A 14197-nucleotide genomic window follows, 5' to 3' on the forward strand; every position below is an offset into this window, starting at 1 on the left:
TCAGCTTTTCGCCATTATTTTTCTTCAGGATTAGTTGAAAACAAAGTTGGCGGATAGACCGACCCTAGTTGATTCGATTATCCTCCCAGTTGTTATCTAGGCTTGGTCATATATATCACGAGCAAGCAATTTTCCTTTCGTTCAAAGATCAGAATTTCGATTCGTTGAATAGGGGGCATTTCTGTGCGAACATTCTTAGGTTCTGACTTTATCGCAATTTCCTCGAACCCATAAAATATACTAGGAAATCGCCATTATTTTTTCACTATGCTTCATCATGGTTGCGGTCTCCTCGTCAGAGTTCTTGCATAATCTCGAGCGAACGAGACAGATCATCAACGTGCAGTCGCTAATGATCCTGCTGGCATTCGCATCTTATGTTGGTTGTCTGCTCATTTCCCCAGTAAGAAGCGGTGTTTACGCATACAAGTGATGGTGAAGCAAACCAGATAATGTAAGTCATCCCTTGATTGAGATGTGTGGAAAACAATGGAGGCTTATAATATTTCCAGGCCGTTTACTATGGATGTGAAATGTGAGCAAATCCAGATTGATCTTTGACCATGTCGTTGCCTGCAAGGTATTTGCGCGAGGGCATGTTCTTAAATTTAATCAGTCTTCTCAACCACTCCTCATATCAAATAAATCAAAAGATTATTTATTTCTTTTGGTCTTAAAGGATCTATGAGCTTGTTTCTTCTACAAATTACTGCATGAAAATTGAAGTAAGCAATTGCGACAAGTTCATTAGGAAAACATTTTAGTTTTGTTATAGTGATTAATTGAAAAGCCACGATGTATGTATCCACTCTTGGTAGAACTTCGGCTAATACATGGAAAATCAATTTGTTTTCTTTTTCTTTTTTCCAAATGCTAAGCGCCACGGCGAATTTGTGACTCTCTAAGTGCAACTTGTGGCGACCACTCGCAAATTCTACAGAGCATTGCTAGAAATTTAAATAAGATTACAAAGACCAGCTTTAAAGAGCCTACGCTGTCATGTATCATTCATCGTCTCCGTATTAGTATAAAGGCAACACTACTCGTTAGCATGGCAAATATGCATGATCACATCAGTTTTTCATACTTCAGGTGTCCCGAACGGTTTGTGCTTCTAGAATTACCTTACTATGTATTGCAAAATTATACTAGGACAGTTCGGAGTCATCGTAACGTATTGGCTGTTGACGACTTCAACGTGAAATAATTAACTAGATTTTCGCAACTCTCGCTTCATCATGGAACTAAAGTAGGTGAGTAAAAGGTCTAGGTTCATGGAAAACAAATTCATAAACAAAGATAATAGATTAGTGCCCGGATTCTTTAGGAGACTTTGAAAAGAGACTTTTAAAAGAGATTAGTCAAGTCACCGGATTCTTTAGGAGACTTTAAAAAGAGAAGCTGACTGAGGTTAGCAGTTCCTGATTTTTTATATGAATATCGAGACAAGAAGAAAATTTTGATCTAGAAAGAGTCTACCAGACGAGTTCCTCTGACATTTTCTTGATTGTTTCCCAGCCGGCAATTGCCATGTTCTGCTCCACACACAAATCCAGTGCAAGAATGTTATACTAATTGCCAAATGATGTAATATTATAATTAGCAACTAGCAAGCACCAAACCAGAAAAGAGAGGCATGACTAACTGGCCTCTACTCAACCACACCACGTCATTTTCTCTCGAAATCTTCCACTGATTGGCCCAAACACAGTCGACTATCTTCCGTCAACAAATCCAAGTAAACCACCACATGAAGTGGATACTTTCATTCGTCTACTCTCCTTATAAATAACCCATACTCATAAGCAAATTATACATAAAACAAGCCCCTCTCTCTCTGTCTCTGTGTCTCTCTCTGAGCGTGTGTGAGCAACAAGAAAAGGAGAAAGCTGAAAGGCTAAATGCCAATCGTAGGAACTCCAAGAGCGAACCAAGCCATGCCAAGAGAAGGCATATCAAACCTCTTCTCGTCGTCCAAACCACTCTCTCCTTCTTACTCTTTTCCAAGCCCTCACATTCGATTCGCACCTAAACACACATTCTCAGAGTCAATGATGGAAGAGAACTTGGAAATTGCCGAGTCCATCATCACTAGATGGGACTTGAACAACTCCGACAACACGGTCCCCTCTCTCTTCCATGACAACAGAAGAGAATCCGTGGAGTTTCTCAAATCCGTCAAGGACCTGCGTCGAGCCATGGATTTCTTCATCTCTACAAACTCTAATTCTGATAAGCTTGTACTTGCCCAAAACCTTATGCAAATCGCCATGAAAAGGCTTGAAAAAGAATTCCACCATATACTGTCCACCAACCGGAACCAACTGGATCCAGAGTCGATTTCAGGTCGTTCCTCACGTGGATCAAGCACATTTGATCGCGAAATCGAGGAGGAATATCCTGGGGAGCTGACCACTGAAGAAGGGCCCATCTCGGAACTTGCCATGGCGAACCTTAAGTCCATAGCAGATTGCATGATCAGTTCTGGCTATGGTCAAGAGTGCGTCAAAATTTACAAACTCGTCAGAAAGTCCATTACCGATGAAAATCTATATCAACTTGGCATCGAAGGATTCAGATCCGCCCAGATTCAAAAACTAAGCTGGACTGCGCTTGATCACATGATCAACAACTGGCTAACTGCAGTGAAGGTTGCAGTGAAAACAATCTTCAGAGGGGAAAGAAACCTCTGTGATCACGTTTTCTCAGCATCCCACACAATCAGAGAATCTTGCTTCTCTGACATCACCAAGGAAGGAGCAATCAATTTATTCAGATTCCCTGAAATGGCATCCAGAAATAAACCATCGACAGGAAAGATCTACCGTTTCATGGAACTCTATGGAGCAACGTTTGAACTCTGGCCAGACATTGAATCAATATTCAGCTACGAGTCCACCTCAGCGGTCAATTTACAAGCACTCTCCTCACTAGTTAGACTTGGCCAGACGATCCACAACATTATTGCGGCATTTGAGTCCACCATTCAAACCGACTCTTCCAGGACGATGGTTCCTGGTGGTGGGGTCCACCCCCTGACCCAATCTGTCATGGCTTTCATTTCCTCCCTTGTCGATTACAGCAAAATCCTCTCCGAGATTCTTTCTGATCACCCGCTGCCAAATAACTTTCCCATGCCAGAGTCCTATTTTGAGAGTCCAGGCCAAGGAGATGGCCCGACCCCAGCTGTGCCACTCCACCTGGCACGGCTCATACTAGTTCTTCTATGCAAACTAGATACCAAAGCCGAGCTGTACAAGGATGTCTCTTTGTCCTACCTCTTCCTAGCAAACAACATTAACTTTGTTGTTGTAAAGGTTAAACTGACCAACCTTAACTATCTGCTCGGCCACGAGTGGTTCTCAAGGCATGCTAGGAAAGTCGAGCAATATGCATCAAGCTACGAAGCACTTGCTTGGAATAAGGTATTCTCATCACTGCCTGAAAGCAACTCTACAGGAACATCTGTAGAAGCAGTGAAGGGTATTTTCAGGAAATTCAATGCAGCCTTTGAAGAAGCATACCGGAAGCAGACTTCATGGGTCATACCAGACAGGAAATTGAGGGACAAAGTAAAGGTGTCAATTGCGAAGAAACTTACACCTGCATATAGAGAATTTTACGACACTTATTTAGGTATGCTGAGTGGGGAAAAAAACTTGGGAGTCCTGGTAAGGTTTGGTCCCGATGATCTGGAGAATTATTTGTCGGATCTGTTCCATGGTACCGTGGTATCAGGGAGTTCTTCCTCGTCTTCTTCTTCACATTCACAGGGTTGCTTGCCCAGATGAAACAATAAATTCCAAGTTCAAGTACAAATAACTATTCAACATCTGAAAAATTTTCTTTATGTTAATTGCAATTTTTTGCCAATCAGGCTTAGTTGAGTAAAGGCATGTTAATTTACTTCAATCGTTCCATATCCTGCTATTCCACTCTTCTGCATTGCTTTCAATCTGATTCCAATTCATAGACCACTGTCTTCCATCCAAAAGCAGTTAAAAACTAGTTTGAAAATTAATTTTCTGTATAAGTTTGTCATCAGAATATTTGGACATAGAAGAAAGAATCATTATAAGTATTAGGGCTAGTTTGTTTAGCATTAACAATAAGTAAAGAGTGTCCTTTTGCTTTCCATCGAAATTTAGTATATTGTTCAAATTTCAGAAAATAATGAAAAATCATATGCTAAAGTTTTAGGTATTTTGGGTCGAAAAAAGGTCAAAGTGCATGCACATCAAGATTTAGGTTAAGCAAAGAGCATGCGCTACAAGATTTAGATTAAGCAAAAAGCGAAACCTAAAAGCAGCCAATCCAAACACTGCCCTTAGTTAGGTCGAATGGATAATGTAACTTGAGTTAGGAAATTTGAGAGAATAATACCATGCTAAAGGCAGGTTGACAGATGAAGAATTCAATTGATAGACTCGGTCTATAACAGACAAACAGCCAGAAATATGAAAAATTTTATTATATCACAAGTACAATTCTTTTCATAAAATACACAATGCAAAAGCTGATTGACATTATATGATGACTTGGACCTCACAATCAATCCAATTTCGTTACATCCCTAGTTGTAGCTGAAAAGTATAGTAGACAAGGATTGCAAGAATTTCAAATTCCGAGTTGATACTACTTCTGGGAAATTCACACTCGGTATTTCCTCTTTACACCAGCCTGCTTGACCGCAAGCTAATTTACACAAATTTTTAACTCAGAATTTGCCTTTGTTTGAGATGACTTTTACTTTTATTTTTCTCAAATATTTAGGCTCCTGCAGTTTGAAGTTTATTTCTGCAAAACCTGAAATCTTTCAGAAACAAATACATATTGACAGGCTGGTTCACATATAATTTTCTCATAAGTAATTAAAATTTTAATAGTATTTTAAATAGTCAATATGTAACCTTTGCTTAAAAAATTTCAAAAGAAAAGCATTAGCTTCGAGGATTTCCTATTCAGTTGCAGAAAGCACTGGAAACATAATAACCAATCGGTCAGAAACAATTAAGGCTAATCGGCCTTCAATTCACGGACTTGCGTAACTATTACTCTTTTGTGCTCGGTCTACTGGTGAAGTCTTAACTGGGAATTTGAGCTGGCCTAGCTAATACTCTTTCTGAGCTGGGTCCACTGGACTCGGCCTAACTAATACTCAATGGCTTCTAATGTGCGTTTTTGCTTTAACCATGTAAAAGCAACATAGCATCTCTATATAATTGTCATTAGAGTAGAACATATTTTCCATAATATGGAAAAATAACTCTAAAACAAGAAGAATATATCAAGTCCTCAAACCTCGTGATAGACCCAATCAGAAAGGTAAAAACTTTTCAAGGAGGAATGAGGGAAGAAATATGCAAGTTCTCAAACTATTTTAAGGCTCCACCAGCATATTTCCATCTCTCCAGAAGAAAAAATGAACAACATACACATTTAATATATGGGCAATACTCATAGCAGAAATGATTGGAAAGGAAAAATAATTCAACGAGCTTGCTAAGTTAAAGCACTGAATCATCATAACTACAACCAGAAATCTGATCTCTCCTGTACTAGCAGATTGGGGTATGAAACAATGGGAAAATTGCCCATGATTGCAACTCAACTATAAAAAGGGCCAAAAAACTAGCCAACTACCATATGATCGACTGGCCTTGGAATGGATTGCCAACCTGTGCATATCTGGAGAACATATTTCAGAGAATCAGAAGGCATTTCTATGGTCCAGCTCGGGTAAAATTCACTTGGATGGAAAACACCACATTCTCCAAACCCAGCTTGCACCCATGCTTGTGCACCATGCAAGAATGAGTCTCCTTCAGATCTTATTAAGCCAGATACTGCCTGCTCCTTATCTGCTGCCTACAATTTCATCACAAAGGCAGTATTTAAAACAGATTGAAAAGTCATAATGCATATATATATCTACATTGTTATCACGCAATTCCCCTCATCTATTAGACTACACTAAAAGCTTATTTCTGCATCATAATCAAAATGACTTTCTTTTTCCTTTTGTCCCCCTTATTAACAACAAAAATAATTACGGTGGGGATGATAAATATGGGGGTTAAATACAATCTGGTCAAAAGAGTAGCAACAAGTGCTCTATGATCCTGAATCAGTGAAAAAGAGACCCATGACATTCCTGCTAATTATATTACTCTTGGTCTCAGCAACAAACCATATTGCATACAGTTATTTTCCTCAAATAAAGGCAACAATGAAGCCCGATGGAGTCTTGAGATCACTTACGTATCTAAATTAATTTTGGCTGCCTCAAGCATGTCATCTTCGACCAAAAAAAATAAAAATAAAAGCATGTCATCAAGCTATAAATAATGTACAGTTACATATATCAGTGTCAAGATATAAACTATAAACTGTGCCATTCGCTAACCATTATGCTTTTGGAGGAATCTGCAGTTTACTAAACTTAAGATGGTACCAAGATAGAGATCTCAACTTCAATTGCTCACCTTCCCCAGCACCCGTTTATGATTTTAACTATACTTCATAAGTTTCAATAATTCGTTCACCCAGATGTATTGGGTACACACGCTTCAGGCTATTGTCATCTAACAAGCATTTGCATGACAGAGTGTGCTAAAATGTAAAGGATTTCCATTCTCTAATAGCTTGAGTATTTAAAGTAATCAACTGTGCACCCAACTCATATGTTAGATTTACTTCTCAAGGTTAACAGATTCAGGAACTTTCCTGGAAAAGTTTATGTCAAATTCTTGTGCACATGATCCTATTTCTTGATCAGATATCTGGGTTCAGAGAATAGTTTTTCCGAGGAGTAGGTTCACCAATTTACATATACAACAGATCAAACCTATTAGCAATATAGAGAAGCCAGATAGAGAAGCTTAACCTCTATGCACTTTTTTCGTGCATAGTCATAACCAATAAATTCCATAGGAGCTGATAAAGTTCAAGGAGAACTGATCTCATAGAATAATCGATCATGTAGTAAGTACAACACAATAACAATTGCATTACCTTCTCAGTGTAATACTCAAAAGTTTTTTTCTTCTGTCCAGCTTCATATATGTTGCATTGCGAGAAAATCTAAAATAATAAATGAGACCAATAAGGGAGTGAAAAAGTGCATCTTGCACTGGACTGCAAAAACAATTATTCTGAGACCAGGAACACGTACCTGGGATTCTACACTCGCACAAACAGCGTATATGCCCCAGTTTCTGGTATAATTGTTGTACAGATGAACTTTTCCAAACCTTACCCGAGGATGCCTTTGCCGTGAGCCATCAAAGAAGCAATGGTGGATGGTTACACGGATGCATCTATCCATTGTATGAGATGGGTCAGCTCCAATAAGCATAGTCTTATCATGATCTGAAAAGTGACACCTGGCGCAGTACAAAAAGAACTAATTAGCATCTTTTGTTCAAGCACATAAACACATCATCCAAACATGTACACTTGTAAGGTAATGTGACACATGTCAAGTGGCCAACCTAGAAACTGTAATGTCGGTGCTTTGGCGAGTGATATCTATCAATCCATCGTCATAATCACGAAGGCTGCAGCGGTCTATCCATATATTCCTCGAATTTGGTTTAATTTGGATACCATCAACATCATGACCTCTACCGCCTTCAAACTCCAGGTTGCATATTATAATATTTTCGCAATCCTTCAGTCTCAAGCCCTTGCCAGTGAGCTTTATCCTTTGGCCTCGGCCATCAATTGTCTTGTGAGATGACACACTCAGATAAGATGAAAGACATATGGTACCCGAAACCTCAAACACTATCCACAACGGTTCTTTTCTCCGGCATCCTTCTCGTAGCGATCCGGGACCATCGTCTAAAGACAAAAGTGACCAAAAAGCACGTCATTTGAACCGGACGAAACTACACAACAGGATCACTACAGAGCATCTGCTGAAACAAAAAAAATTGTATTCCAAAGGTGGGTTCTCAAAAGAAAATAACTCAGATACGACATAGCGCCACACAACCTCCGCCTAGAAAAAATTCCATTTTGGGTTGGATATTATTTGACTTGAATAAGATATTTGTTGCCCATGTCATTTTCCTGATCAAAGAGATATCTATTCACACAGATATCCGGTCTCCGAATGATTCACGGAAAGTTTCGGATCATAGATGGCCGAGACATGTTCGTGCACACAAGAAAACATAAAACCATGTCCAGCTCTTCAAAATGTGCGACTTTTCACGAAACATCCGACGTGAATCGAACATTCTGAACAGAAATGCAACCATCCTACTCCATTACAATGGTGATCGAAGCCAGGGGAGAGCCAAAGAGCAGCATCTCAAACAGGCAAAAAAAGGCGTCAAAACCAGCGAAACAAGAAATGACCACGAATCGCACACCCCTCAACAATCGAGAGGAAAACCGAAAGAGAAGAGAGAGAAAGAGAAGAACGAGAAGAAGAAGATCGAGAGAGATCGAGAGGAAGATTGAGAACACCTGAGAGAGAAGTGACGTGATAGAGAGGTCCGTGGAGGCCGCCGACGGCCAACCGGCCGAACCCCTCGGCCCGGCCGGCGATCGCTCTCAAGCTGAAGTCGACGTCGGAGTAGGGCAAGGTCGCCATGACTGTCTTCCTCGGAAAGCTCTGGTTGGTTTTGATCAACGGCACGTTGCTGGGGGGAAGTTCTTTCTTTATGACTCTTCGCGACAGCATTTCTCCGTGGGATTTCCGATGTCCAAATACCAAATTAACGCAAATAATCCCTGAATTTTGATATAATATATAAAATAATCCTTAAAATTTTAATTTATTTAATATGATCTCTGAATTTTATCTTAAATATGCAATGTCATTCATGAGCATTTTAATTTATTTAATATGATCTTTGAACCTTTCGTACATGAGATGCTGTATTGAATCCAAGGAAATATTAATCCAAGGATAAAAAAATTAGAGACCACAATGGATAAATTACAAGTTCATGGACGACATTACATATTAACCTAAAGTTCATGAAGAACATTACATATTGAGATAAAGTTCGAGAACCATTTGTATACATGGATTTTATTAACAATTGCATTGTTATACATTTCATTTAGGAAATTTTGTCATCTTTCATTCATTATTTGTCTTGTGCTATAAGTAATCAGGATATAGAAAATAACACATTTTATTTATGCTTCGTTAGTTTCACGGAAAATAAATAATTCAAAAAATATTTTCTTAAAAAATAAAAATGAATGAATGAAAATATTTTCATTATCCAGGAAAATATTTCATCATAAATCATTATCGATAAGTAATCATTTTTCCAAATAATTGATTTTTTGCAAAACAAAAAGAGACTATGGGTATGGTTAAGTAGTGCTCGAAGGACACTCGTTAACAATATCCTTTTAATAATAGCAAAAAAAAAAAAACACTATCACTTTTTAAATTGACAAAAAAAAAGCATCAATTTTTTTCTTTAGCTCAAAAATACTTATCCATTAACTTTTCCGTCCAAATAAACTGATATGGCAGTTGAACACGACAAATGATAATGATATGGCAAATGACATGTCATTTAAGTGAAAATAAGGTAATGCCGTGTACCAAATGACGTCATTTTGTCGTTAATCCGAGTTGTTGTTTAATTTTCTTGCTTCAAAACAACATTGTTTGATGCACGTTAACATTCTAGTTTTCACTCATATAGCGTATCATTTGTACACATTATCATCATTTGCCATGTTAGCTGTCACATAAGCTTGCCCAGATAGAATAATTCACCACTGAGGAACAAAAATTGATGTATTTCCATGAGATGAGTATATTAAAAATCCTAAAATTTATCACGAAAATGTAATTGAGTCCTAAAACTTATGATAAAAGTGCAATTGAGTCCTAATATTTTCAAAAAGTACAAGTCCTAAAACTTGTCAAATTGATGCAATTAAATCCTAAAACTTTTTAGCATTTTTCGTCTATCAAGTTGGATGGAGTTAATGGAAAGACTTGATTGTACTAACTTGACAAATTTTAAGACTTGATTGTACTTTTTGAAAATTTTAGGATTCAATTGCATTTTCATTACAAGTTTTAGAACTTCCAGTATACTTATTCTTTTTTTCTTGGTTACTTTGATAAGCGGGATATTTTTGTCCCAAGATCTAAATTCATGTCCTTTGACAATTAGCCTTTTAACAATGGGAAAATGACACAAATAGTCCCTGAACTTTGACTCAATGTGCAATTTGGTCCCTGAACTTTTAATTTGTTCAATGTAATCCCTAAACTTTAACCCAATGTTCAATGTGGTCCCCGAACTTTCAAGACATGTTCAATATAGTCCCCGAACTTTATAAAATGTTCAATATAGTCCTTGAACTTGAATCAATGGAATGACTACATTGAACATTTTTATAAAGTTCGGGACTATATTGAACATGTACCAAAGTTCGGGACCATATTGATCAAATTGAAGTTCGGGGACCACATTGAACATTGGGTTAAAGTTCGGGGACTACATTGAACAAATTAAAAGTATAGGGACCAAATTGCACATTGAGTCAAAGTTCAGAGACTATTTGTGTCATTATCCCTTTAACAATTGAGTATTGAAATTATTTTGGGAGAACATCAATTGATCCTCGTACTTTTTAATAGTATTCAATTTGATGCTTGATTTTTTTAAGGGTTAATATCATGAAAAACCCCAAATTGATACATCTGTGATAAATTTACCCAAAACTAATTTTTTGACTACCAAAAACCCCAAACTGATACATCTGTAACAATTTTCCCCTCCGTTAATTTCCGTTGAATTTTACCGTCACGTTTATGAGTTGGATGGCACGCAGCAGTTGACAGTATACCAGTTCTGGGTTTTAACCTCCATTTCTCACAGGTGTACCATTTTATAATTTTTTGTGATATTAATTCAATTTAATGGATGGTAAATTTGTCACAAATGTACCAGTTTGGAGTTTTTGATGGTCAACAAATTAGTTTGAGATAAATTTGTCACAGGTGTACTAGTTTGGGGTTTTTCATGGTATTAACCTTTTTTCAAATTATAGTCAATGCTATCCTTGTCCCACTTTAAGGAGACTTAGTTCATCCTTAGTTCATCTTTCAAGCCAATTTGGTCCGATTGAGGTGGCAATTCAAGTTCACCATTCGACTTACATTTGTTGATGTGGTTATACACATCATTGCCACATCGACAAAATTCGAAATATATAAAACACAAGAAGAAACAAGAACGGATGAATGTCAAAAACAAAGGGAAGGGGGTGCCGCCCTCCCTTGCCCATGACCTCCGCAGGGGTCTTGGTGCCCTCGAATGGCCATTGCAGAGAGCCTGCATACCCTCGCCGAATCCGGTCGAGGCTCACTTGCTGGTAATGGTGTGCCCATGCCTGGATCCACGACTCTAACTCGTGATGTTTTCCTCTTGTCGTTTCCTTTTTTTTTTAGTTAAATTTTTTCTCCTATTTTGGTGTTTCTTTACTTTTCTACAAACTTTGCTGATTTAGTGATCGCATCTACAGTCACGTGAACAAACGTGTGTTCCATGTCTGAGTCAGATTATTATTTCAAATGCCAATGGGACTAAATTGACTTGGAAGACTAAATTAATCTCGTTAAAAGAGCACAAAGACGCATTGGCCAAAATTAAAGTCTAAGAAACGAATTGAACATTAGAGAAGTATAAGAACTAATATGACATTATCCCAATTGTTTTTACTTATTCAGATTTCCGAACCCATCAAATATTCAAAATGATATAGCCTGGTTTCCTTTTTGGGCCAGTCCCTACCTACCATCACTTCTTGTTCTTATTTTTTTTCTTTCTACAAGAAATATTCACTTTTTAATTTTTTAAATTGTTAATCGTTGACCCTAAACGAGTTTTGATGATTCAATAATCACCTTTAATTATGTTGAAATATATCGTTGCTCTTACTCATTTCAAGTGGTTTTTGAAACAAGTACAAAATTCACCATTTCTCTTGAAACTACTGGGGCTGGGTGATGGGATGTAGGGGTCGGGGCACCTAGATGCTTGTGTGGGAAGTCCAAAACCCATTCTAGCCGGTGTTCGGGTGACCGTAGGTATCCGTGTGGGCGCTCGGAAGGCATAATGGTCGAAAAATTAGCCGATGCTGTTTAATCGCTAATTAAGCTTGATTAGTATGAGTAAGCACTCTCTTGCTCGGGGAATTAAGACCCACAAACACATCCAGGCATCTATTTACTCCTGCTCCTTGATAACATTGCAATATACCTCAATGTATAATTTTGCTTGCAATGTCTTAGCGGGATCCTATGCCACATTGTATCCTTATTCCATGAGCTGTTTTATTTAATCTTTCAGTTGTACTTACCATAACTATATGAATATATTTAAGAAATATAGTTGTGAATAGTGTATAAATATGTACATTTAGAATACAAGAAATAAGGAATCGGTTCACACTGAGATCTTCCATTTTGTGTCCTTTCTCACGGTATTAGAGCAAATATCAATCATGGTGTAGTTTCTTCTTCATGGCCGATCAAGAAACTTCCAGTATCTCTCCCAAGATCAATGTAACTTATCCATATTTTCTTCACTCAAGTGACTGTCTGAATGCCCCTCTAGTCTCACCTCATTAGATGGAGACAATTATCCAACATGGCATCGTGCCATATATTGCCATGCTCATGACCCTTAAGGCGAAAAATAAATTGTGCTTTGTTGATGGGTCCTTGCTACGTCCTAGTTCAACCTCTTCGAATTATCCCTTACGGATACGTTGCAATAGCATGGTGAGGTCTTGGTTGATTTATTCTACAATACTAACAATCTCACATATAATTCTCTAGCATGACTTTGCAAATAATGTATGGATTGATCTTTGCGAGCACTTCTCTCCTCTTAACACTCCTCGGATTTTTGAGATCCGTAGGGCTTTATCTACACATCAACAAGGTACAAGTTCGATATGTGCTTATCACACTGTGATTAAATCCTATTGAGATGAACTAGTGTTCTACCGAGCCTTGTCGACTTGCAGTTGTTCCACAACGTCGACCCTGCTACAGTTTCTTAAAACATATTCATTATTAGAATTTTACCAAGGGCTTAATGAATCTCATGCCGCAGTTCGGAGTCAGATCCTCCTTATCATTCCACTCCCTCCCTTCAACAAAGCATATATTTTACTTTATAAGAGGAACGACAACGCACTGTTCAGGACATTTGCACTATTATTCCTGGTCCTGTTACCGTGGCGTCGCTTCGTCTTAATGATGCTCGCACTTTTTTGTCTACGGGTTCTTCCAAACTCATATTACATTGTACTCATTGTGGAAGGGATGGACATCTAGACAGCAAGTGTTTTAAGAAGCACGAATATTCGGAATGGTGGAATGAATGGTGGAATGATCGTAAGAAGCGTCCCACCAATGATTCTAGCCACCAACGATGTTCATGCCTAACTAGTCCTCCAATTGTTGTAGTAGTTGCCATTGTTGATTCCTCCTCTCCACCGACCCACACTGCTACACAAATAAAACAACTCCTTTTACTTCCAGCTTCTTTTCACCGTTTGGTGAATTTAGCAGGTGCTTCCATTTGTGTACATTCCACTTCATTTTGGATCATAGACTCTGGTGCAACGGATCCTCTATCTTGTAATTGCAACCTTGTTTTCTGAATTTTATGATAATACAACTTCCAACCCTGTGTTCTTTTTTGACGGAACTATGGTTCCTGTTCAACGAATTGGGTAGATTTCTCTACTACCAGATCTAACTCTTGATGATATTTTATTCATTCCCCAATTTTGATTTAATCTTCTTTCAATTGGTAAACTTATTACTCTTACTTCTCTCAATATTGCATTTACTTCGGATACTTGCCTTTTTCAAGTTAATTTCGATGAGGACTTTAGCAATGGGTAAGCCACATGTGGCTTACACTACCTTTCCATAGCCCAACCCACTTCTTTGACATCCATCACCACACAAGGCACACACTTTGACCTCTGGCAAGAGCGGTTGGGACGTTCGGGTTCATCTTCTTTTCATCATATACGAGCTTTAGACAATAACATTTCATTTTCCAATACTTTTCCTTGCATTGTGTGCCCACTTGCTGAACAATCTCGTTTGCCATTTCTTTCTAGTACATTTCTAATATTTCATGCTTTGATTTAATTCATTTGGATGTTTAGGGCCCAT

General features: G+C 38.1%; 2 protein-coding genes across 2 annotated transcripts; one reads left to right on the forward strand and one right to left on the reverse strand.

Annotated features, from left to right (window-relative positions):
- The first annotated feature begins 1644 nt into the window (after positions 1–1644).
- Positions 1645–3950, forward strand: LOC115682209 (exocyst complex component EXO70H1-like). The gene has a single exon (XM_030606363.2). The coding sequence runs from the start codon at positions 1902–1904 to the stop codon at positions 3789–3791; it is 1890 nt and encodes a 629-aa protein (XP_030462223.2). The 5' UTR covers positions 1645–1901; the 3' UTR covers positions 3792–3950.
- A 1488-nt stretch (positions 3951–5438) lies between these two features.
- Positions 5439–8685, reverse strand: LOC115682211 (putative pectate lyase 21). The gene is made up of 5 exons (XM_030606365.2): positions 8479–8685; positions 7494–7845; positions 7175–7385; positions 7015–7083; positions 5439–5868 (listed from the first exon to the last, which is right to left on the reverse strand). Exons 1-5 carry the CDS (start codon positions 8603–8605, stop codon positions 5632–5634), a joined length of 996 nt encoding a protein of 331 aa, XP_030462225.2. The 5' UTR covers positions 8606–8685; the 3' UTR covers positions 5439–5631.
- Positions 8686–14197: the final 5512 nt, after the last annotated feature.

The sequence above is a fragment of the Syzygium oleosum genome, unplaced genomic scaffold, assembly GCF_021117445.2.
Source record: "Syzygium oleosum isolate NSW1041296 unplaced genomic scaffold, Sole_v2.1 Sole_v2.07, whole genome shotgun sequence".
Lineage (NCBI taxonomy): Eukaryota > Viridiplantae > Streptophyta > Magnoliopsida > Myrtales > Myrtaceae > Syzygium > Syzygium oleosum.

Coding starts and splice junctions, on each gene's coding strand:
- LOC115682211 (XM_030606365.2), bottom strand. CDS start 8,605: ATGGCGACCTTGCCCTACTCCGACGTCGACTTCAGCTTGAGAGCGATC. Junction 7,084..7,174: donor GTGCGAGTGTAGAATCCCAG/GTACGTGTTCCT, acceptor TTATTATTTTAG/ATTTTCTCGCAATGCAACAT. Junction 5,869..7,014: donor TTGAGTATTACACTGAGAAG/GTAATGCAATTG, acceptor ATGAAATTGTAG/GCAGCAGATAAGGAGCAGGC.
- LOC115682209 (XM_030606363.2), top strand. CDS start 1,902: ATGCCAATCGTAGGAACTCCAAGAGCGAACCAAGCCATGCCAAGAGAA.